We start from the raw sequence: 27,053 nt of genomic DNA on the forward strand, positions 1-27,053 counted from the left end.
CTACACTATGGAGGATGTCTGAATCTGGGGAGACAAATCCTACCCCTTCCACTATCATTTTTAAAACATACAGTCTTTATCAAGGTGACATTCGTCTGCTAAAATTGAATGGCACAGTATGGAAGAACCTACCTTAATTTCTGATCTGAACATCATCCCAACAAATAGCGATTAGATGGAAAGCATACAACCACCGATGTTATTTCTATACTCTGTAAGTAAGCAAGGTTTGAAAAGAAAAAGGAAGAGACTAGAAGTTTTATCCTCTGTTGTATAATGAACTCTAGCTATATGCATGTACCAGATACCCTTCAACTGTACAGCATGGACTGCTACCCCAGAAGCAAAGGAATACAGCAAGTGTCACAAAACAGTTTTCAAAACCATTCTCTTCACACCAATATTTGTAAATTCTCTGCTCATAATTTCTTACAATTTATTGCATAAATATTCCAAGAAAGTAATTTCTGTGAAGAAAAAAACAAGGTGCTACATGAATAAATGACTAATTGAATCTCAGATATACGTAAAAAATAGCTAGACCCTCAGATGACAAGGCATGCTCTAGCAGACTTCTCATTCAAGAAGTTTACAAAATTTAGTGTACGTAAGATCAGAGCTTATCTCTCACCCCACTACTTAACCTTAAACTTTGATATGAACTAAGACATCTGAGTTGTCATCTCACATGTAACATCTCTTTCCTAGAGCCTGCTGACTCCAAAGATTCACTCTGATCCATCAAATTAGGATCTGGATGGATAGTTTGTAGAATTTTTTTTAGGTTATCGACTTTCACCTTTCTGAAAACCTGTAATCCTACTACTTACTTAGAGAAAAAAAAATATTAATAATTCATTAGGTATGTAGGGAAATACCTGAGAAATTATCCCAGCACTTTTCCACCCTATAGTGACAAAAAAATACCAAACACACTGAATGCAGCTCCTGTTTAAACCTTTACCATGATGTGATGTTAAGCAACTTGTCAATGCCCTGCATGGTTTCTTTTCATTTATAGGAAAATGATGATTTCTAAAGATATTCTCTCCTTGGAGCTACTGTACAATTATACTAACATTTATACTGCATGGCAAATGTTGGCAAATGTTTATTTTTTAATGACAAATCACTTACGGTCTGAGAATAAAGCTGTATCATGGTCACTGCACTTACAAGATACTGCACTTTTTCTCAACGTGTTACATTAATCATGGAATCTGGCTGCTGTCTCAAGAAATGATGTTTGAAGTCTTGGTAAGTGAGACATTAACAAGCTTAGCTGCTGTGCGCATTTTTATTTAAACTGTGCTCTTACCTAATCACTCTACCTATTCAGAGAAATCTTGTTGTCCACTAGTGTTTTACAATGGAAAATCAATAATAATCCTCAATTCTATGTCTCTTTCCTTTTAAATAAGCATTAAAAAGAAATGAGATGTATTGAGTTAATAATAATAATGACCCCGAAGAATAATTCTAAGAAATGTGGCATTTGCCTGTCTTACTCATAGGAAAACTGCGCTGCCTTTAAAAATATATTCCTCAATAATTTAAGGACCTAGGGCTTGAATGAAGATGTTTTATTCTCCAGGACTCACTTTATATGATAATCCTTCCTCAACTTACTTGTCTTTTCTCAACATACTACACATACATCACCTTTCCCCTGTGTTTGTGACAGCAGATTAAAACCTATCAAGTTTACCACCTAAGAAATCAGTATTTTTCTTGTTAATAATTATACCATATACCAACAATTATAATAATTGCTACTTAACAACAAACAGAGGGTGAATTCAGTTTCATACTACACAGAGCTAACACTGCAGATTATTTTGGTTCCCACCTTCTTACCACTGTGCTGTCACAAAATAGCTGTCAGGTATGGGTGTTCATCCAACTCATCTCTGGAGCCCTTCCCATTTCCCAGATGCTTTTGAGATGAAGAAACTGCATGTGCCTCTGACCACCAGCTCCCATAATAAACTTGGTAATCTGACTTCGCTGTGTAATTTTTTTCTTCTAAATCTTCAAATTTGCTCTTTGAAAACACTGACGTGAATTCTCCTGTGATGTAATTTAAAAATCGAAAGCACCTGAGCCTATATCATTGTCTCCAGCAAGCCCAGTAACCCCCATGTAGTTTACCAAAAAAGTCTCAGCAATATGAATTTTCACTGCTAGTGAAAATTATTCACTACTATAGCTGTTTGCAGCAGTTATCTTTTTTCTGGTGAATCTAAGTCTGCCACATGCTCACCACTCCAATAGCCCCCTTATAGTGATATAACAGAGACCTCTGTAATGTGTATCAGTATTCTGGAACAGATCATTAGAGATAGTCCAACAAAATTCCACTTCAAAATGGTATTAGCAGAAGCACATCTGCTGTTAGCCACACCAGCAGTTTTTTCCCTAATAGCCTATCATGTTCCTAATGTCTCCTCTCAGCGCTTTTCTTCTTACTTGAACTTGAATTAATCCTGTTCTTGGTAGACAATAACCACTTTTGGCTTTCTGAATTTTCTCAGCCCACAGGACTGTTGATTCCTATTAAATGTACAGCTACGGAAAAAACAGTGTATCATGGATATCATGGATATTTCTAAAATCATATTATACTGGAATTGCACATTTTTTAAAACTAAGCTGAGGACAGGTGAGGTTATGGGGACTTTACAGTTTCTTTGGTCATTAAACATTGAATGAAATTAAATATTCCCATTATTGGGATGAAGTTATTTTGAAGCATCAGAATACAAAAACACAAGCCAGACTGGTGCATCTTCAGATACTGGGTTAACATCTTCTGTTTTGCCTACTAGTGTTTTGGCAAATTCTAAATTTCTTCTCTGTAAATCACTTACACAGAAGCGAGCTGGTAAGCTAACTACCAGATGTAGCAGTACCATCATATCTCCACCAAGCAGCTTTACCAGAATAATTTCACCTAATATTTTTCCTGCCTCTCAGCAGATGGCTGTTTAATTTGATCTTTGTTGCATTCCTTAAACTGAATTCTAGCAGCATTTCTAAATACGATTTTTGAGAAGTTTATTTTGTCGAACAAAGGGGCAATGAAGTGAGCTCATTTCTGAAGCCACAGAAAGAACAGAATAAATAAGAGATTGTTCACTTTCTTAAAATGTCACTGTATACACATACTATGCCATTTCTGCACAACACTCTTCAAGTAAACTAAAACAATCTACTTTTTTCAAGTATAGTGACATTACTAGTGGTGCCTCTGTTCCTATATTTGGTAACAAAATTAGTAATCAACATCTACATTTAAACATGTGGTCTTAGCACTATTAACTATGCGATGAAGCAGGAATGTGAGGCTGCTAGCATTCAAATCTGAAAATGTTGTGTATGTAATGGGCACTCTGGGATGTATACTGTGGATGGAGTAAAAGCCTTATGGTATGTGTAACTGATGTCTTAGCTTTGAATGTTATACAGGTCCATGACTTTCCTATTAATTCCTCTCTTTTTACGGTTCTGTGCAATTTGTGCTGTAAGTTCTTGTAGTTCTAATTTGATATAAAGTTGTCTGTATTTTGATATACACTATCCTGCTCTTCCCTTGGAACGGAGGTACTCTTTCAACATTACCTGCCAACAGTTGTGACTGGAGACAGCCTACCATCTCGGGGACTCATTCTCCTCTCCCCTGCATCAGTTGCACCTACCAAACATTCCACTCAAATCTGAAAGAAGGTTCAGGCCAATTACACACAGCCCGTGTCTCCAGGGGCTCACCTGGATCTCACCCTTCACCAGTGTAAATGCCTATTCTCAGTACCAGTGCAACTACCTTAACAGGCACAGGATACAGGATCAGAATCCAGTAAGCAGAACCTACATTCCCTGGGAAGTCATTTCCCACTTCAGCTTATGTCCCTCCACAATAAAGAATTTCTAAATAATTTCTTAGTTAATTTATACGCAAGAAATGCATCTAGCCCGGCCTTTGATGTTCTACCGGTACACAAGCTACTAACACAATGCCTTTCTTCCCTCTCATTTAAACTACTTGAACATTGCCTCCTCACCCTAAAGATTTCCTTTACAGTTAACTGGTCACTAATCATCACAGATCTCCTCCTAAGCAAAGCATGAAGCTTTTCAGTTGTCATGGATCAATGCTGCAAGCTAACAGCTGTCACAGCAGCTTTAAAGCTGGTTTATCAATGGTGATGCTAAAGAAAGTAACTTGATGACATACAGAAATGTAACAGGTAATTAATCTGGAGACCCTATCCAGGATTCAAGCCAAAGGTGAGAGTGTAACCTATCTCTAAGTTGAAAAATACTGCAAAGATTACCTCTGCAAGACTCAACTTTCTGAAATACAGACCTACTTATACTTAGAGCTGATGATAATACTTTTACAATTAATAAAACGTGGCCAAAAAACATGTATCTAAAAAACCATACTCCATAATTTCATAAACCTTAAGGAAAGGTCTTTCCTAGATCAGGCAGATCACAGCACTGACCTTTATTGTGCTACTGTCAGAAGATAGGGAGGAAAGAGAAGGAGGGACAAAAGAGATCATCTGAACTGATGAGACTCTCAACTTACACAGCACAGAGGAAGGAGTGGAGTGGGAGAGCTCAGACTCAAGCGAATGACTCTCCGAGTTTGCATTTTTCATGGACTTGCCCGCTGAATTGATGGAAAGAAACACAACATATGAACAAACAAAGATGAAGAGGTAGAGTGTGATCAGAATCCTCAGCAGGCACGGGCAGCAGGAGCGGCCGCTGGGGCACGGCAAGGGTGGTGACCAGTGAGATGAAGAAGCAATGGAAGAGAAGTGGTGGGTGGAACATAACCTCTCCATGTCACCCTCCTTTGTGAGAGCTGTATGAGGGTCAAGTAGATGTGAAAGAAAAAAAAGAGAAGGCCAAAGGAAAAATAATGATAATTTAATTAGAAGCAACAAAAATCTTTACAAAATCTTTGAGCACACAAAAAATGTTAATGATGTACTTTTGGGAGGCAGTGTGGGTGCCAAAGAACAGTTGTAAAGGTCATAGCCATAAATGACTCTGTTCAGATGCCAGCGCAGATTTATCCCTCTATCCAGTACTGAGATATACAGGGCTTTGAAAGAGCTTTTAAAAAATGTCCTTAGAAATTTGAAGGTTTTTCTTCAGGAAAGTATGTACCTAAGGGATTAGTTTAAATTGGTTTCTTTCTACTGTTAAAGAAAATAAAACCAACAGGTATAAAATGAAATAAATTAGCAAAATATATGAAAATACATGCCCCTTGAATGGTTAATGTTTTGAAGCGCTGTACCTTACAGATACATTAAGTAGCACAGATTAGCCAGACTTTACCTAATCTGTATCTCCTACACCTCAGCAATTTTTCCCTGACAAGAATCATCATTCTTACTAGCTCTTTCATTAGCTTATTTCCAGAGGCAAAAAAACCCCCATGAGAAATCTACATTTCCTGACCACGATAAACCTAACAACTCAGCTTTATAAAAGTCTGCGTGTGTTGCTGGCAAAAATAACAATGGTATTCAGCATTACTGAAAAAAACCCATATCAATCTCGTATAAAAGAGACGCTGCCAAAGAGTTCCAGTCTCATTACTACAGGAAGGTGAAATCCCACAAGCAATCCCAGAAGGCAGCATTGCCTACGGTCCATTTTTCCAGTATCTTCTTTCTGTCCACTCCTGTCCTTATATTTAGGAGGGATCACTGTCATGCAGGTAAGCCCATGTTCAATGGTTAATGTCAGAAAATCATGTTAGCAAGGACCCTGAACTACAGCTTCAAGTGATTTCAGACTCAAGTTCTAGAATCAGCTTCTTCCTTAAATTACTATTATTTGCCAAGCATTGCTTGTAGTAGAAGAAATATGTTCCAATCCTAAAAGATGTAAATGCATACGTAAGCAAGACAATTTTTCAATAAATAACAAATGAAAAGTAAGCCTGATTTTAGTGTCTTGAAATTAAAATACCTGCATTCAAAAGCGAAAATAGGGCAAGAGCCTGACGTGAGAATACTGTATGCATTCCCTGACAGGTGTGAGGTTAAGAATCTGTTCCCAAAGACAAATTTGTTACAGCTTATTTAAGGCACCTTTTTTTTTTTTTTTTTTTTTTTGGGGGGGGGGGGGGCGGTTCTACCTTTCTGAATGAATGGTAATATTTGTAATACTCTGTACAGACATGCATATGCACACACACTCCCACAAGGTACACAGAAACACAACTGTGCTGGAGATACTATATCCCACACAGACTCATGTGATCCACACAACTGTAAAGATTCAAATCAATAAAAACCAAGAAAACTACTTGCTGGAGAGCTGAGTATTTTAAATATGTTTGGGGTGCTAGTCTGTACAAATGAAGGAACCTGTACTTGTTTGTGCAGTCTACGCACGGTATTAGAATAATAGGAGGAATAAAATGCATAGATTGCACGCCTTTGCAAAGAAGAGTCATTCTCTGTGAGGCATGGGTCATACTGCAATACTATAAATCGTATGCAAATACTACTTCTCAGTTACAGAGTGGCATCCCCATTTCCCTTCGCAGGAAGGAGAGTGCCTTTTCCCACATTGTACTCCATGCTGCAAAGAAAAGCAAAAAGATTTTTAAGGTCCTTGGGAAACATTCTTTCTAGATCTCAAATCTGGTGACAAGCATCATCTGGAGCATAAACATAAGGACCCAGCCAGTCAGTAATCTAAGAGAGTTCTCTCTGCTACCTCCGAAATCCACTCGTCCCTATCAATATCTTATCTCCAGCTGCAGCTAGTAGCTGTTCCTGACAGGAGAACAGCTTTCTCAGAGTTGTCCTAGAAAATCTACATCCAGAAGTCAAGCTTGGTGGAGGGGGAAAATATCTTTCCTAAGTGCCTTGCTAAAGCATGAAGCTTGAGCTTATAATAGCTGTCGGGGATGCAGGACTGCCTGACTGAATCATTCTAGAAATTGGACCCTAGGGCTACTGTTAACTTTAATTTATAAAAACAATCTGAAAAGCAGCCGCCTTCTGAAAAGGTGGAAAGACTAAAAGTGTGAGAGGAATACTAAAAAGGGAAAAACAAGCAAGCCTGCAAACAATTAATAACAGAGAGATATATTTCTTTTTTTGAATAAACAGAAAATGAAATCCCTATACATTGGAATAAAATGTTCACCCAGTGTCTGGTGAACAGGGTAGTGGTACCACCACGTGTTAGGCCATGAACCTGATGCTGAAACAGCTGCATCAGTGTACAAGGTTATCGTGATCACCCCAGATTTAGCAGTTCAAACTGCCCTTCTCGGTCACCCCACCTTCCCAGAAAAGCAGGTGAAGAGCAATATGCCACTGCTACTGTGCCTCCTCTTCTGCAGGCACAGGTAACATCTTTCAGCTCCTCCTTCTGCAGTCTCCAGAAAATACAGAGTGCACAGTCTCAGCTCACCTTGCTGGCTTACTCCCTTTATGCCCTTTGCATCACTAGCATGTAGCTATGGGTCAGGAACCTACAAATAACAGAAAACATCACCTGCTAAACATTTCACATCTGTCACTGAGCTACAGCAAAGAGGAGGCACAGCCAGTATCTTGTCTCTCAGACCTGTGATTACTGCAAGATCCTCTTTTCTGTTTTGAGAATAAAATGAACCATGGCCATTCAAATGCCCTTAACTGTGACACTACAGAATCATAGAAAAGAATTAGGTAAAAACATTTTCATTGTTGTTTTTCTTACAGTTGTAATCCTGAGATGTAATTCTGTGCGCTAAGCTTCAGACAGAACACTATAAAACTTCTACTCTTATAACATTGCATTATATCATCACGCAGAGGCCATGTAAATCAGCTACTCATTTAATGAGGTTAGTTGCTGAACTACACATAGTCCTTTCAAGGAAGAATTACAAAGTGTTATGAATAAAGGTGAATTACACTGTATTTTCCTCTGCATCAGCTGCAGCTACCTGTAATTGTTCTCCAAGCCATTACTTTGCATTAACTCAAATTGCTATGACTAGGTTCTTATTTAAAGTGAGTAGGTACTGGCTGTTAACGCACCCAAGACTTTATTCAAGTGGAGGTCAAATGATTCACTGAAACTTTAAGAACAAAGCACCAACATCAGCGGCTTAATTAGAGCTACCTGCAGCTCATACAGTAGTCACAACTGACAGCTGCATTGCTACTAGCAGCGCAGAGAAAATTCTCTCTTCGCTGAGGGAACACCAGCTATGCAAAAGTGGAGAAAATGACTGCAGCACAGCAGACGGCAGATACTAGCCCATACACCAGCTGAGCTCCTCAGCCTTTCCAAGAGCAGTGCAAACAGCAGCAGCAGAAGCAAGGCGCTGGGCTCTGCCGCAGCCTTGCTCTGCTCTCCTGTGCAAGCCTCAGCTAAGCTGCCGTGACGTAAATGCCCGATGAATCTCATATGCAGCATAATATAAAACCTGCATTTTCAACACTGTGCTCCTCGGACAGCCACTACCAGCAGACTGTGCTTTCATGTTTACACTATCAATTCATTACCCTGGCAATGCTGTTATTTTTATCAAACGTATAGCAGCTCTTCTACCAGTCACAGACTAAGCACTAGATATTTTTGATACAATTCTAACTACTTTATGTTTGAATCTCTCTAAATTCTAAAATGCTCCCATGCTCTTCAGAGGCCAGTGAACCTTTAGCAGATTCAAGTCTGTGTTTTCAGGTACAACTTTGCTCATACACACTTTTAACAGTATTTAGGCATTGTATTACTTCCAGCATAAAGCAAACCCTGTATTACAATGGTTCACTAAGAATTCTCTTTTCCATTCTCCCCATTTTATCTTTACTATCATGTCTGGTTTGCGTTTCACAAATATTCACCGTACATTTAACATTGTTTTTTGAGGCTGAAAAACAATCTTTTCTGTGAACCAGCAATACACAATCCTAGTTTTCTTTAACTCTTTGTTGTATGAGCAACGCTGCAGTATAATATTTAGAGCTGAAAAAATGGAAACAAAAACAATTAGCTGTGAAATTACAGAAGTAATTTAATAAAAAAATATTTTAGTTTTTTAAAGAATAAAAGATGACTAAAAAAAGTGTACGGACAGAACAAAAGAGAAAGATGAAAAAACACTGGCATCTGAACAGAATAAATATTAAAATGGTGATAGCAAAAAATAAAATAGAAAAAAGCAAACCCAAAACACAAATGCATGCTAAAAGTACATAAACTAAGAGTTACAAAGCACTGCCTTACACATATTTAATCTACTACTATTATTACTGGAACTAGTATCTTAGTTACTAAGCAGTAACTTTATATGTTCTTCATTCCAAAACAACATGGCAAGTGGTGTTTTGGGAAATGAAAAGTCAAAGGTAAGTCTGAAACATGTCAGAAGTAACACAGAAGAGCATAAAAGTAGTTTCTTTAAAATAGTATTCTCTCTTAAGCTTTATTAGGAGTTTTGGTGTTTAACGACCTAATGAAATACACTGACATAACTCCTGTTATTGCTTCTCCAAATGTTTCAAGCTTAAACTCCTACCTTTCACATCCTCATCTTCAATGGTTGTATTGGAACTCTCTGTCGATTCCTGTTGAGAAGTAAATACAAGCAGAATGTATAAATAGGCCAAGCCTTATTCGAGTGCCTTTGAAAATTACAGTTAGTTACAGATATCATGCAAAGCCTTGAAGCAGGGTGGGATGTAATTCACAAACAAATGATCACACACTGATTAAGACATTTCCACCTGAAACTGATGTCAAACATTACCATTCTCTACAGTAGGGAACATAAACACATTTCCTGCTGTCTAATGCTTTTACTTCACATGAATGTAAAGGAAACTTCTTTAACATCCAACCATACAAAGTCCATCTGAAATGTTATATGAATTACCTCAGCCAAGTAGGAGAGCTTGCCATTTTAAGCTTAGTGATTAAACCAACTGTGCAAAATAAGTCATTCCATTCCAACTTCTAAATATGCAGACTTCTGCGTGCTACAATTTAAAATTTTTTCTGCTCATATGACTTATGCAATGTATATTAAAACAAAGCCTCCCAGTGACTGTGAGGGTATTACATCAGATTCTGTCATTTTAAGTTTTATATTGGTTTTGTGATAAAAACAATTTTTGAAGGAGCTGAAGAATTCATAAATAGATGATAGCAACTTTGACAAACTAAGGTATCTTTGTAGTAGTATTCTTCAAGCTACCAGTCATGTAGAGGAATGACTCATCTATCAGACAGTTTATAATACTTAAGCCACCACACTGTTAAAAAGGCAAGGATAATGTATCTCGGTCTTTCATGAATTACCAGAAACATGAAATATTACAGACAAATTCAACCGGGCATTGTCAAATCTAACAGGTACACAGTTTTAGAAAGCTGGAAAGATTTTAGACTCTTTTTTTTTTTTTCAATTGTGTACTTTCTTGAAAAGTAGAATCAATATAATTATTTTTAATTCACAGCTCAATACTAAAAAGGATTAACTGTGGGATATTTTTATTTGAGAGACAGAAGATAGGACTGGTACTGTACTTAACTCTTAAAAGGATTTTACCATTAAATAATAAAAGGTAAATTTGTCAGTGCCCTTTTTTTACTGTGTCCTCACAAGGCTGAGCTGAAGTAATGTTCAAAACAGCTAATGTGTTACTCAGACCTTAAAAAAACAAAATGTATTTGCATCCATAAATAAAACTACATGAAATTAACTCACACACATACACAAAACTGAACAAGTCACCATGCTTTCTCTGAACTGGCTGTGATGTTAGACATTTCACTCCACACAGATATATCGTGCTCTATCACTTAAAATATTAGATAAAGTACTGATAAGTAAACAAAAACCCCACACAAACACAAGTTGTAAACACCATGCACAAGCTCAGACGGCAGATGTAGCCTGTAATACTGAAGTATCCACTCCAGTTGCCATAATACAACGATCAGTCTTTCAAATTTAGGAGTAACATTCCGCATTAAGTTGCTTGCTTGTTTGCTGTGACCTTTTGGGACATCGAGTATCTTAACTGCTATGATTACACAATAAAGTCAAGTAGATGTAGTCATGCCAATAGTTTATCTGGGTTTCCTGGTCTTTAGTGGATTTCAGTGATAAAAATTAGACTAGTGTTCAAACACAGGCTGGCTGTTGCCTACGAGTTTAGACTTGGGGAGCTGAAAGAGTAGTAACACGAAAATAAAAGCTCTATGTTTGACAGATGCAAGGTACACAAAGGAATGGGATATACAAGCACAATACACACCATCAGCACTTTCATGCTCAAGAAATGTCTGCATGCGTTATTTTTGCACTCAGATTCAATCCTTCTCATATGAAATAACCACAAGGACTTAAGACTAGATAAATGAACTGTCAATTCTTTAAGTCAAGACTGTAAATAGTGACATTTTTGTTGACGAGTAAATTCTTTCCAGAAAACCTAGGAACATGTGTTATATGAAAATGATGATATTTCCTGGCCATTTTCAAGTCCATGCATGAAAAAACCAAAACAAAACACGTTTTAGGAATCAGCTGCCAAACGCAAACATCACAATACACAAGAAAAAGAAAAGAGCGTGAAGAAAACATATAAAAATCAAAAGACCTCTTTGTCAATTGAAATGTTAATTTTATTTTTTTTAAACCGCTCAGTGATGTTATGGAAGAAAACCAAAGTCCTGTGCAAAAGACACGTCACAACATGGTGTGTAAGCATGCTAAGAAACAGCAGATGGGATAAACGGAAATAACATCTTTATCTAAGGTGACAACTGCACATAAAACTTGTCAGTATAATCTCACCGCACTCTTAGAACAGCATTCTTTGGTTTTACTCAGACTGCAGCATTTTTGGCTGAAATGAGAGAGATATGACGCTCCCCGAGCCTAGCTGCACAGGGTACTGAACTCTGCCAGTCGCTACCGACTCCCCCAAGAGCTTCAGAAGCTCAGCAATCAGCAGGACACACATAGCAGATGAACACAGATGAAAAGAGGCTCAAGAGACACCAGGTGTAACAAATGCAGGAATGAGATTTTCCTTCATAAATTCCTGGAATGGCCCTATTTTGCTGTGGAATAGTGGATGGGATGTGTGGTGTGGAAAAGCAAGATGGAGCTGATTCTTTCTGAATACCTTATTTCCATCAGGATTGTGGATTACTGTAGTTTGGGGCTCCTGAGCAAGAACAAAATAAAAAGAAAAAGAGTTCCAATTGGTAAATACATTCTCATTAGTGTGAGGGAGTGCAAAAAGAGCCAGCTCACAAACGCTGAACACTGATGAGCTAAAACAACTGTTAACTGTTACCCAGAGGGTGAAACTGGATGCCTCTAATACAGATTTCCTCAACAGCAAGCCAGCAAAAAAGACCATCTTACCTAATGCAGCAGCATGCAGAGACCTTATTCAGAACCAATGTATACAGGGCTTTGAAACTCTGGAGACCTGCAGAGGCTCTTTGCTTGGCACATTTTCCTGTCCAGCCCAGGACAGACAAAGTGGCCAGAAATCACTTCTCTTCTTTAAGCATGTTTGCTTGTATTAGTATTATGCAATCAAATAAAAATACAGAAGAATCAATAAGGATTAAGGACGAGTTAACTACCTCTAAATGCTACTATGTTTGGAAGACACAGTTTACTGGCAATTGCTGCCCCGGCAGAGCAGCATCAAAGCAAGCAAGAGAAATCTTGGCATCATTTTCAAGTGTCATTTCCCCAAATCCTTTTCCCTTAAAAAAAAAAGATCAAATAATCTTTGAAATGGCAGATACTTTCAGCATGGGCTATTGTGCATGGCTATGTCTGGGAACAGACTGCCATACACTCACGCACGAAACCTGTTAACTGGTCCTTAGAAACTACTTAGCCATGTGTGCTGCAGTGCTCCAGAGGAAAAAATCTCTGCTGATGAGTGCGAATTACCTACATTTTCAAGGCTATGTATGCAGGCATACAGGAAACAATACCTCACCAAACTGGGCACTTACGCGCTGGCATTTGTATTTGTGAGCCTTGTGATACATGTATGCCTAACGATTAGGAGCTACTAATAAAAGCAAGACTGCAATAGAAACATTCATGAACAGCGCTCCGATTGGTAGTATGTTCCTAAATGGAGCTTAATAATGAGTAACATCACCTGCAGCTTTAAATGTAAGAGAAACAAGCAAAAATGTTCAGCACTAAAAGCCTCTTGATCCCAGTGAAGACTTAAAAGTCCTGCTGAGTTTTAGGAAATATGAAACGAAAATCTGAATAAGGTCTATTTTATGGCAGCCTAGCAATAATCCTGTTAGCTCTCCTTGATATCAATACTTATACTAAAACAAAGCAGAGAAAGTAATAGAGCTGCTTTTTAGTAACAGAGCTGCTTTTTCTCCCCCCCCCCCGCCCCCCCCCGCCCCCCCGCAAAAGGTTAGCATTGAAAAGATGGAAACAGTCATCAGGCAAAGAGCTAAGAGCAACATAAAAGCGCATTCTACTCACTTTCTGGCACAGCATGCAAAAAATTCAACTACAGTTACAAATGCTATGACTCTACCGCATCCAGCTTCCATGTAATACTTTCTATCAATGAACATGGTCTAATGGACTTCCTCACAAAAAAAAAAAAAAGCATAATTCAAACAAAAAGCTTTTCCAAAACCTGGTTTTAGAAAGCAAACAGAGTAAGTGCAGGAAAAAGAAAAAAAAAAAAAAAAGGAAAAGAAAAGAAGGAAGAACAAACAGAAAACAGTTAAACAGTCAAAAACTTCAAGATAGCATGAGAAGGAAGATTCCAGGTATACCAGCGCCGGGGTAGGAATATTTTCCTTGGGGCTGGTTACCACGTTCGTTTTGTTGTTTATCTGTAGGTATGCAGAAAATAGAAACAGACAGGCCTTAGAACTCACGGTAGGCACCGTATCTATATCTCTCTGTATAGAACATCTATATACAGATATAGATATCTATATATAGATATAGATATGGAAATAAAGAATCACAGAAAGATGAAGTTATGAACTTGAAAGAACGCTAGCAATAGATCCAGTAGCTAGCTGCAACTCTCCAAACATGCTAGCTACAGGTTTTCAGATGCACTATACGAAGGCAGAGATGACTTCAGCTGCGGCACTTAAAAGAACAGGGAGCCTTTAGGTAGCTGCTAATCACATATCAGAGGAGTAAAGAAGTAATATGGGTTTGAACAAAGACCTAAATAGTCACTGTGTTTTCTTGACGTGCAACTGCATTAAATAGCAGCACCCAGTTGTTCTTTATTTCTGATTACCTATCACTACCATAAATAATATTTGATTATTCACAGCTCTCCAGACATCTATACATATGTTCTACTGGCTTCTGGGAGCAGATTTGAATAAATATAACTGATTCCTGATCTGAATAAATGCAACTGATGCTAGAAAGAGGCTGATGCCCCCTTAGCCTTTCTGGTGTTATTTTAGACAAAAATAATAGGCAGCTGTGATTTTTTGCACTCTTAAGAATCCTGCAGTAACTGTGTGTCAGCCTTTTGATTTCGGTACTATAACCTGAAAGTGTAAGGTTTCACACTATAGTATCTGTAGCTTTACTCCACAAATCAGTACACATCTGCTTAACTTTACATGTAGGTTTCATGTTGATTTTTAGGCTTAGCACAGCACTACACCTTTACAAGACTTTTGGTATTTACTTATACACACTCTTAATTCAAATGAAACTGTTTAGCAATAAGTTTAAACATATCTGATTCTTTAAATCCATTTTTAAGATTCAGCTTTCATAAATACCATGGTATGAAAAGAACAGAAATACTAAAAATAATGTACCGAGCCACTTGTTACATGCACTAAGAAGCAAGATTAAAGTACAGTAAAACTAGTTTGAAAAATGTGATTTTTTTCTGTAACAATAATTAGGAAAAAGTATTATGTACATTTTGGTCATGTCTAATTTTAACAAGAGCAGTCCAAAGCAGCATGCAGAACTGAGTGTATACATATATATTGTCTGGAAAGACTTTGATCAAAAAAACCCCAAAAAGTTCTACTGAACCTTCTAGTCACAGTACTTCGTAACAACTGTGTGAAACCAAGGTAGAAAGTCCAAAATTGTTTTGTTAATGGTTTTTGTAAAACCATAATTAACTTCTTCATTTAAAGAAACTATAGCAATTTTGGGGTCAAGATTTGGTGGTTTTTCTTCTAAAAGAAAAGCCTTTCTAAACCAAATAGAAAGTAGCAATATACTAAGTAACGTATATGAAAAGGCATAAAGAAAGAGGAACTCCTAGAACAGAGGACCAAACTGAGCTCTGTATGAAACATCTGACTTGTGATTTAAGCTTTCTGATGACTCTGTAGCCTCAGATGAAGTGGTCAGCTTCTCAGCATGCAGGCTAAGATTTAAGTTTTGTCTGTGCCAAGGGCTTTGCTAAATTCGAGCCTTCAGGAGTTAGAACCACTGGGGAAACTCACGGAACTTGAGCAGTTCTTGATGGTTATTTTGCTTTGGTACAGGTGTGGCAGCTGACATGTTGCTTGCAGAAATTAAGCCTGCAGCTGAACTGAATCTTACTCAGGGAATGTCTAGATTATGGAAATGTCAACAGGATTTGCATTAATTACAGACTGCAAATTTCCTTATCTTAACCAGCATTTAACTGGCTTTGAATAATATAAAATAATCTTGTTGGCTGATGTCAGGGGACACTATACTGACACTAAATGTTATTTAGTAATATTTAATAGGAACCATTCTCCCACACAGAATAAAAATAATTTTCTTTGATTTAAAATCAAAGTTCACAGTGCTCTACAGCAGCTGGGTGAGAAAACGATTCTTTTAACAGTGGTCTTTCTACAGAAATTGTCATTAAGAGAAAATATGAGTCATTATTGATTTCCAAGTGTTGTGTTTATGCTCCAACTCGGCCTGTTACTGTCTGGTAACTTTCATTTACCTATGCACAATTAAAGCCGTAAGTTGCAACAGTGCCTGAACTCAAGACAAGGAGAGAATAAATACATTTGTGCATAAAGTCATACATGTATGTATGTAAGTGTTAGCAAGTATTTTATATATCAACTAACTTGCTTTGGTATTTATGGGACTGTGAGATGGGCAAAACCTGAACTCCTTACTCAGGAAAAACTCTACAAAAGCCCCAACCACTTCAGTAAATTAAAGTTCTACAGGAGCATTTGGAATAGTGAGGACCTATACGACGTTGCTCGACAGCATACTAAATCTTACAAAACAAGAGAAAATTACACATCATGTTATAACTACAAGTTCATATTTTTAGGACAGTGTAGTCATCAACAGACTACAAATAAGAAGGCCCTAACAAAAGGCAGAGAGACATAAAGCAAAAACATGAGTAAAGAAATGAAGATTTCACCAGATTTCATACAGTTCTATTCAGTAGTAGTGTAATACAAAAAGAAAAAAAAAAAAGTGCTATGCCAAATGAATGCTTGCTGTTGAATACACAATGAAAATAAGTTAATCAAATTTCAATTCCAATTTTGCCTGAGTAAGGAGAGCAGGCTTGGGTCCATACTCCCTTGGTGAAAGTCCTATAAAAATAAACAATATCCATTACAGCTACTGCTGAAAACTGCAGGAAATATATTCAAAATTTCTTAGTAAGATATTGAGAATACAACATTCATTAGTAAAGGCAGAAAGAGAGAATGTGATTCAAAATACAGCTATTTCTTCTGTGTAAACAGAACTTGGTAAAAGCCTTTGAAACTTAAAGAGAGAAAACAGCAACAAGCCTGTATACTTTCTCTCTCACAGAACAGATACATGTGCTTTTATTAATACAGGAACACACATGGTGTGTTTTGCATCTATTTTTAACAGCAAAGGAAAATGATTCCAAAAGGAGTAAAATATTTTCATATGAAACAGTTATACTAAAGTTGAATTGTGCTTAAGTGGTGACCTGCTATTTGTGGCAAAGTAGGACAACTTTTATACTCATGCATCGCTGGTCAAAAGCCACTCTCTTAGGTCTGACAGTAGTGCAGGAGAGACACGCACAAATGCTCCCAACAGCTGGGCATGACTGTAGAATTATTACTAGTCTTTTTTCAATATATTATAAAAATATTTTAAGAAACAAAACCTGTATCGTGGGACTTAAATCTTTCACATGGTACTTCTGTAACAAAAAGTTGAAGCACGCTTTGTCTTTGGGATACTAGAGATGTCCCCACAGTACCTTTCTGGTAACCCTCATTTGGACACTGCTACCGCTGATACTCTGTCACTGAAATTCTATGTTCATCCAAAAAACAGATTATTTGCCTACATAACTACGTGTCTGCTCAGCCCTGACCTGCAATTTTTGCTTTTCAAGGAGAGTACATAGTGAAAGGTGTGGAGGAGGGATATTTGCCTTCTCTCTAACAGCAGCAGCAACAGAAGCTGGCTGGCACATCACAGCTGATCATCATAAACACCACAAAAGTCAAATCCAAAACATAATAAACAGGAATAGAGTAAGTTGCTGTGCGGGATCACAGAGGCCAAATGAACGCGAGACTGCAGAGCAGGCTGAGGAGGAAGAGAAGTTATTGAGACTGACTGTCAGTTGGGACATCTTGTGCCAAAGCCCTGAGCTGTGAAGGAAGTTAGCTGGGAAAGTGTAGTATGGAAAGGCTGTGAAATTGGTTTTTTTCACTCCTGAGCATTTAGCATGGCATCTTGGTCTACAGTAGTTCCATTAAAGCAATAAATTTCACTGTGCAACGTGGTTTGTGTTACATTTTATGATATTAATACTATTAGTATTTAAAATAAGGAGGTTTTAAAAATTAATAGAGGGCTGTTATAAGACTACTATTTTGTTACTATTTTTATTTACTAAGGACAGCTGCATTGGCCCATGTTACATCTACTTTTTCATTTTTGTATGTCCCCAGGTTAAGAAACTTGATTGAAAGAACTGCAGAACAGTTCACTGTGGATGGCAGATAGCAACTGCAGGCTTAAAATTCACAAGATTGTACTTTAAAGTCTTGCAGCTTTTCACGGTATGTTAACAAAACTAAATGCAATTGTTTGATTTCTAAGTGTGAATGTTTCACAGGAGGAAAAAAAGTCTGTCGATAAAGATCCTCACCATCATCTGAACACTCGAACTGGACTTCCTTTTCTGAATTGACCAGTCAGAGAGAAAGGAAAAGAAGAAAATGTGACTGGTTGGATTTGAAGTATCAATGCATGGAGTACAGTATATTTCTGTTTTGGCTTTTTTTTAAATTATTATTATTATTAAAAGAAAAAGACAGCTAAAGCTGTAGAAAGGGGTGGAAAAATATAGACTACCCCAGATGTAAATTTACTCCCTTTGCTCCACATGACCATGCAGACAAACAGCAGACTCATCAAATGTGCTGAAAACCAAAGTATCAAATCCCAACAAATATAATTTAGGCAAAATTTTGGCAACAATTGTTTCCAATATTATAATCAAAACTGAGATATAAGAAATACCATCGTAGACCTGTAGGAGGAATGATATTTAAAAAGGAAAAGCTGGTCAGATATAGTACATAAAATTTATATATTCCACAATGAAACACATAAAGCAATTTCCACAGGAATGACAGTACTGAATGTGTGCTTCTCCATATAGCTAGGGTATCTCTACTTGACCGTGAGAAGCATTGAAATCCTAGTGTACTCCATTTTAAGTCAATCTCATGATTTTTTTGATAGGAAGAGTGCGCATATGTGGGAGAACAGGAACAAATATTTGGTATTCAAGTGTACACTGTTTTGTTAAAAGTAAAAAGATTAAATAAAAAATTAAAATTCAGGTCAAAGACACGCTTCTGAGTAAACACACAGAGCACATAATAATATCTTTTGAATGATATAATGAAAGCTTGAGGCGCTTATTTTAGTCTTCAGGAGCCCTTCAAGAAAATAAATAAAATATTTTTCATTGCTGGTTTTTTTTTTTTTCTGGCTGTTTTTCAAAGTATGTATCCAGAACATTCATTTGTGAAGCATCTCTCCTCCTGCAGGTTCTGCTGACATGAGAACAGGAGCTCTAAATTGTGTATGAAAGCTGCCAAAATGTTCCCTTCTTAGCAAGGTCTATGAGGTCAGGATGAGCTCATTTGTTGAGAGAGTAAACCCCTCAAGTTCTGCCAAATATAGCAAGTACATCTGGCAGAATACACCTTATGTGGAGCCAAGCCTACCAGACAACTTTTTAGTCTTCTATGAAATCTAGTGAAAAGTCAAGGGGCAACATGATGGCAATAGAGCTGCAGATAAACACTGATACCTAAAAAACTAACATGCCCACCACCAAACCATTATTTATATTTATAAGCTAATCAATAACACCGAGACGTTAATTCCACATTCATTGCTTCATTAAAATAGCAAGAAAAACACTTTCTCCCGTAGTTTTCTATCTTCCTTATTAAAATCCTCGTTTCCCAAATATCTCTTTTATTGCACTTTTAAGCTTCACCTACTGACTTCAATCACTTCACATACACTGTAAGAAGCACTTATTAACAAATTCTATAAAGGAAAGAAATATCAATAATTAAATCCAAAAACTGGCAGAAGTTAGAGATAGGTGGTGACTAATAAAATGTATTTTAAGGCACATGTTTAACCTACCTTAACTCCATCCGGCTTCTTCAGTAAACTCTTGGCTGCTGTAAAACGAGACAAATAATTTCAGTGTCAGGTGGTTACCACTGAGGTCAACCAGCTGGCAGCAAAGCCCCACTGCCTCCCAGCTGCAGATACACTTTAGCTTTTATTTCCCCTTTTTGTTGCTCTGAGTATAGAAAACGAAATATTTAAGAAACCACAACACTTCAGATTATACATCTCTTTTTCTACTGATTAAAGCTGTAGGTGAACTCTGCTTATACAAGCAGAGACCTCCTTGGGTGGCACAGAGGAAATGGAAGCAGGTTGTGTTAAAGAAGCAGCTTTGGATACGTTTACTTTTTCAACTGCAGTATGTTTATAATTGTTGATGAGGATAGTTTTATACAGCTATGAAAAAGTACTATTCTGATGGCCAAGACTTTGAGCAGGTGTTTGCAGAGCCCACTGGTATCTTAATGTTGTTATTGATATGACAGTGACATAAAAATAACCAGTATCAGATCAGTAAGGTATCTAAAGAGCATACTGAGGTACAATACTATCTATTCCACCTAACGAAAAGTAAACTGGGTTTTAAAAAAGCATCTCTGAGCAATGTTTTTGGGGGGATTTCCCACCATAACAGCATCAGTCACCCTGCGTGAAAAGTCAGGGAAGTTGCAAATAAGAAAGGAAGAACAATTTGCTAGCAGTGTGTTGCTTTGGAGGAGTGCTTCCTGGGAGTTAAATGGTAGGCTTTGCTTCAACTTCTATAGAAGAAAAAGCTGTTATTTTCTGAATCATGTCTCACACTGATCAAATTCCTTCAAAGCGGCGGGGACTGTTGGGCAAAATTTTGCTTGCCATAACATTATCCACGTGTTAGGCTCTAAATTTCACCACTTAAATGTGGCACCAAGAATGGGGCCAAATCATTCCAAATTACTAAATTTGGAGGGCTAATGTGCAGACAAGCATGCTGCAGCTCTGAACCTGAAAACGTTTACAGCAGAAATACATGCTGGGTGATCTACCACATTCAAACATACTTCACTAAAGTGTAAATGATTCATGACTCACTGTCAAAGACTCAAATAATAATAATAAATTACAAAACAAGCCTGCCATTTTTTCTTTTTATTGTTGTTTACGGCCCAATCTTCCTATCAGAAAGCGTACCATGGCTTAGGCTGTAAGAAAGTGCTGTTCTGTATATGCTGTTTTGCTCAGGAGTAGGAAGCCTTTCTGAAAGGGAAATGCCGCAGCTAACAAACTGGCATAACCGAAAGGAGACAGGGCTGACACAGAGCTCCCATCATTACTGACATCGTCCTCTTTAAAACAAAAAAACCCAAACCAGTTGGACCTTGCAAGTCAAAAGTTGCTCAAACACGCTGAGGATGCTGGAGTTATTGAACATGTGGTTTAAACTTGAAGTTAATTTTTGTACTTGTGGCTTGTTATCTGGCTGCACCTGCATTAAGTGCTCATTTAGCTGTGGTTCAGAGTACAGAAAATGTAAGATCACCTCGGAAATGGCACGGAAATAACTGATGTCCATTATTCTGTTTTTTACATTAAAAAAAATGGAAAGAGAAGCCAGGTTAATGCTTATAATGTCATTAATGTATCAGCCCTCTAAATGTGGTTTATTAATTATGGACATCAGTCAACACTGCCATTAAAACTATCACAAGGCTTATGATATACAACTAACATGAACAAAAATAAATTTGCCTGCATTATATTTTCATTTACAGAAACATCATAAATTAATATTGAAAATTAGCTGGTTTACATGTATTTTTGAGATAGGATCCATCCTGTTGCAACGTGTGCTTACAGGACCTGATGCAACATGGCTTTAGATTTTACACTACTACAAATATTGCGGGCGCTCCATTAACTTCAGAAATTCGTTTAGGGAAAGCAAATGGGGGGGCTATTTCTAAAACCTAAGACCAAAAACCCCAGAAGTTCATTGCCTTAGAAGCCTGCTTTATACCATCAGCCTTTACAAAAATATGGGAAAACATAAATTAATTCTTATAAGCTGCTGTTGATAACTACCTAGGTCCTTTCGCTAAATCTGTGCACAAAATTCCTGAGCTCTTTTAATGCTTAACAAACATTACATATTATATGTAAACAATTAAATGAAAGCCAGTAAAATGAGGGCACCAAAAGCAACAATTACAAATACTGTGTTTATGGCATTGCCAGCATGTCCTTCAAAATGTGCCTAGTAAGGATTATTATGCAGTATTTCATGTTACAGGACATATTCCATATTCAACTGCCTTTGTTGGTTTTTGGCTTGGAATGTATTTTTAATAATATTTTGATGCATCTTTCTTTAAGCACAGATACTGCATACAAATCAAATATTTAAAGGATTTGCAGTAGCGAAGCAATTAGCATGTTCTAAATTAAGCCCACAATGAAAGATTTCTTGCAACTACAAGCAATAGCTATAAATAAAACCTAAGGCAGCACTAACAGGCCAGAAAGCAGACTGAAAAGAAATGGTGTTGTGACAACATGTAGAAATTAAAGTGACTTAGGACAAACAGCAGTTTTGATTTAGAAGAGGAAAAAGATGTTCCTTTCACGTGCTGAGGGTCTTACCTCACAAGAAATATACATTCCACATAAAAGGAAGAAAGAAAAAGGAAAATAAAACACTTTTATAACCACATTGTTATGGACAAATGACCTTCAAAAGCATGCTTTGCAATGAAATACAATGAATAAACAACTTAAAAAATAAAATGTCATCAAGGAAAAATATGGGTCATTGTGGTGTAAAACAGAGATGACAGGTGAAAAAAAAATCTGAAACAAAGCCAAAAACCCTGTCTGCTTTTCATACTGAAATACTCTTTTAATATTACTTCAGCTTTTTTTGGTTCATGAAAGTTGAAATTGACTCTTACATATACATAGAGAGTGACGGTTATGAAAGGTGATGATAAATGATATATTTGATATTTAATAATCACTCATTTTCACAAAATTTGCAGCCTACAGCATTCCCACCTTTAAAATGAATTGGCAGATACTGGCAATTCATTAAGCACTGATCCAGTGTAATTTACATAAATGTAGCCTTCTGTGTTATAAGTGTGTATTAAATATAGGAAATTAACTAAGAATGAAATTATACTTCAAGTACTATGTTTATTTTGGATGATTCAGTGGTTATTATTATTAAAAACATACCCAAAGCACTATTATGTGTTTGTCCATAAGTTAATTTATCCTACACTCCAACAGTTACGTCACAGAGTAGGAGGGTATGTAAAATTACTGATTTTTAAATTTGACATTCTTTTTCACTATTCACTCGAAATCTCAAATGGCAAAATAACAAATTCCGCATAGCATCAAAATTTTGGCAATACTACTATTGAGGACAATTCTAACTCTACAGCAAGCTTATTTTAGCTTTTGCTATTAAAACTTGTTTAGTGTAAAGGTCTGAATCTCCAGGAATATCACTGCAAAATTTTATTTCATAAAGAGGAAACATCTCTTGTATATCAAGCTAGGGATTAGAAGAGAATGAAAAGGACTCATTCTGTGTTTCTTACTGCTTAGCAAAGTAATAAAGAATAAACATTTATTATTTTTTTTTAAACACAGGATGCAGCAGAATCCTGGAATGATATTTTAGGTATCTACAAATAAGTAAGTTTTTAAATGTTGTTTGGTGATACTTATGCATGTGGAGCTATATGCTTTGTTTTCAATTTTCCTCCACCAAAACAGACAGGAAAACACTGTCTTTTGACAGACAGCACTAAAAAAAAAAAAAAGTAAAAATTAGACTGGCATCTACAAGAGATTCTTTTTGGCCCAAGTAGTTTAAATTCTCTTGTTTGCAAAGGAAACAATTAAAGATACATCACATTTAGATGCTCCTGAATAACAAAGATCTTTCTGTACTAATGAATCCTAATTAATCTCAGTCATCACAGACATCAGAACATAAAGACCGTATTATTTTGGAGTTCAATGAACATACCTGAGAAATTTCTGGTAGCCAGCATAGTTGTCAAAATGGCCCCCTGTGTACATATACATTTTCTCAAATTAGCATCACACTTGTGTAAAATTCTGAATGTGAACACGACACAACAAAAAGGAAAACACACTTGTAAATTACATCAATTACTAAATTAACCCTGAAAGAATGGACTGTGCATTACCTATCCTAGGTGATGTCATGGGTGCATGAATTGTAATTTATTCTTCATTGCACACTTATCAGCAATCCTGATAATCTCAAACATTTACCAGTCGTGGGTATGTAATGCACAAACCATGAGCACTCACAGGCACAGTAATTATCAGCAAAATACATATCTGAATATGAAACAGACTTTGCTAATGTGCTTAGGTATTTTTTTAGGTGGGAAGAAGAGTTTATTTCTGATGTGCTAATTTGAAAAGCTCACATCTGCAAAGTTTTTCTGTCTGGTCAGGAGAAAACAAAGGATGATGTAAAATAATAAACTTAAGCATTTTCCTTCAACAAAATATTTTTAATGTGTATAAGTGAAGATCATTGTTACTATTTTGAATCCACAAAAATTATGCTATGTTTTATCCACTGTCATGAAAACTTTAAGATCCTCATGCCAAAAGCCAATCATCTATCAAATAGTTAATTTAAGTATAATATTCCAGAAAAAAAATTGCTTAGGGACCATTTGTTTCTACACATGGACCACAAGGCAATATTCTTTTATCTTTCCAAAATTAGCTACTCATCTTTGCAGAAGTTTTTGTTCTTACCTTTAGTTTTCTTCTTGCATTGAATTTCTTCAAGCAGTCTACAGTCTCTTGTCTATGCATCATAGAAGCAACAGTAGAACGTTGCTAAAAGAAGAAGGAAATAATAATTTTAACACACCCAGCCAGACGTCTAGCATTCTATTTACTCTACAATATACATATTACAACCCACATAGTCCAACACCGTCTGACTATCGCTGTGTGCAGGTTTCTACACATTTGGGAAATTTCCAAATCAACAAAACCAAGGTCTCATTTTACTCAGCCTTTTCCATGTGTGAAGTCCTCTTGAAAGAAACAGGGACTAAGAAACCCACAAGATCTTAGAATGTGGATTATGCTGTATAAATGTAATCAAAGTAACATTCTGAATTATGATTTTGGGAAATGTGTTTTAAGGAAACTTTTCTTTAGCATTAGCGATACTAGGTGAGGTACAGCAGCAGGAAATATTTTCAGAGGAAATTCAGCAGTATCTGCATTTTCCCTGTAACTCAACTTCATCTGCATCACAATTTTAAAGGCAAGATAATGCAGCCTACTGGAATGAATAAAGAGCTGGGAACCAGCTGTATGTCTTGTGACTTTCAAAGTATCAGCCCAGACTACCTGCAAAGTCAAAGTATAGAAAGCACTGAGAATTGGAAAGTAGTCCTGGATCCAGTAACAGCCAGGTAGCCTCTGCTAACTGCAAATTGACTTTTTATTAAAAAGTCCCTTAATTTCCCGCCTTTACATTTCATGCTTATCATAATGGTTACAGGGAAATGAAGATGCAAAGCATTACTTAGCTCAAAAGTTACTTCCTTGTACTTTTTTTTTTTTCTCTGAGAATCGAAAATAATGGTCTAATTTTGGCAGTGAACTTCTGCATGACAAAATCAAGGCACGGGAGTTCATTTCTTTAAAAAAATCTTATCCCAGGCTGAGACCTCAATATGTGACACTATTGACTGTATCTGTATAATTACAGTTTTACACTCCCCTAGTTACACAGCTGCATGACTAAGGATAAAAATTATCCTCTGAACACCTTCACTATGTGCTGAAGTAAACTGTAAGCTGATTTGTCTGCTGAACTATCCTGTTAAATCTGTAGAAATTACTTACACAGATCCATGGATGCTTTAGTGCTTCTGATGCTGTGATACGTTTTGCTGGGTTGATGGTAAGCATTTTATTGATAAGGTCTTTTGCTTCAGGAGTCACTGTATCCCACTCTGGTGAGGGAAACTTAAGAAAAAAATACCTTTGTGTATATTAACTTGTATAATCTTTACACAATTTTACTTAAGGATACTTAGTGGTACTACTTCTGTAACATTGATGGCTAGTACATCCAACCAGCTTTAAGGGGAAAAATGCAGTTCACCACAATTAAAAAAGTTTGAAATAGCCAGTTTTATAAATAATGTTTTTCTTCTATACTGTTTTGACCTGTTGTTTATTTGGCTCGAATGGACAGTATTTCTCTATTTGCAATAATGCCAATTGAAATTCATAGCTAAAATTCATAGTATAAAATAACAACGGCAGACAAAATAACAAATTCTAGTTGTCTGAGAGGCATGTGGTCATACAGCACTTAATATGGTCCCAGTTTCTTTTTTAATAAAGACAAAAATTCTAAGCATTATTATTCAAACTCCTTGTTTGCTTTCTTTCAATGTAAACCTTAATGCTAACTGTATAGTTATGGTATACAAATCTAACCAGTTACGAATTTAACACCTCCATGCTCAGTAAAGTATTTATAAGTGCAACCCAAAGCACCTGCTCAAAAGCAAATGAAACTAAAAAATTCCATGTCCTAAACTGCTTTTGTGAACATACCTTAACCTGGAGGATTTTGTGTTTTCCAATATTAAAAATGTTTATTCTTAGACAACAGGGATTTGATATTACCTTGGCACAGTACATCACCAGTATGTATTATGTCTGTCCAATGCAAGGTGCATAGTTCAGTCTCTGCACCTCAGTTCTTGCCCTCTGGGCTGAAATCGTAATTCCCCACTGTCACCCCATTTCTTACTGTATGATTACTTGTTCACTAGGAAGAAGACTTGACAGACCATAAGTTTACTTTCAGTAAAAGGCCATAGCATAACAGCTCCCTTTTTCCAGCCACCACCACCCAGGACTGGAAGCAAGTAAGAGCTTAAAATTACAAGGTTGTGTCTTTTTCACTTCATCATTGACAAATTACTTAAAGCTGAGGACGAACAGCCTTCTGTCTGTTTAATGTAATATAAATAGATGATGTTTCAAACTTCACGATGTCACCAAATCATCAGCTCTTACTTACCAACAGCTGTAATGTTTTTTGTTGGAATACACGTAATTAATGAAACTATTCCTTTTGAAATGCTCTATAGCAGCTTCTATTTCCAAAGGTGGTCAATACAACAGCATCAAGATGTATGTTTAGGAAGCTTAAGACTTCTTAAAAACAATTTAGAATAACTGACTGGTTGAAGTGATAAACTACAAGGAAAAACACAGGTCCCTGGGAGCTTAGAGAGGTCTGAACAAGCTTGTCAGGATTACATAAGCTTGCATGATTTATACAAGGACCAGACAA

The 27,053-nt window shown here is 36.7% G+C and overlaps 1 protein-coding gene across 14 annotated transcripts in view; it reads right to left on the bottom strand.

The window, feature by feature from the left end:
* CAMK2D (calcium/calmodulin dependent protein kinase II delta) overlaps positions 1 to 27,053 on the bottom strand; it is a 209,009-nt gene that overhangs the window by 65,484 nt on the left and 116,472 nt on the right. For 8 of the 14 annotated variants that reach the window (XM_056356655.1, XM_056356644.1, XM_056356617.1 and 5 more), the window contains 6 exons: positions 25,583 to 25,705; positions 24,473 to 24,556; positions 23,700 to 23,742; positions 19,694 to 19,731; positions 12,180 to 12,221; positions 9,560 to 9,608 (listed from right to left, as the gene is read on the bottom strand). In XM_056356655.1, coding sequence (XP_056212630.1) covers positions 9,560 to 9,608; positions 12,180 to 12,221; positions 19,694 to 19,731; positions 23,700 to 23,742; positions 24,473 to 24,556; positions 25,583 to 25,705 — 379 coding nt within the window. The remainder of the gene's footprint in view (positions 1 to 9,559; positions 9,609 to 12,179; positions 12,222 to 19,693; positions 19,732 to 23,699; positions 23,743 to 24,472; positions 24,557 to 25,582; positions 25,706 to 27,053) is intronic. The other 6 variants (XM_056356636.1, XM_056356627.1, XM_056356683.1 and 3 more) reach the window with 3 other exon arrangements.

This window comes from Falco biarmicus, chromosome 1 (genome assembly GCF_023638135.1).
Source record: "Falco biarmicus isolate bFalBia1 chromosome 1, bFalBia1.pri, whole genome shotgun sequence".
In the NCBI taxonomy this organism is placed as follows: Eukaryota; Metazoa; Chordata; class Aves; order Falconiformes; family Falconidae; genus Falco; species Falco biarmicus.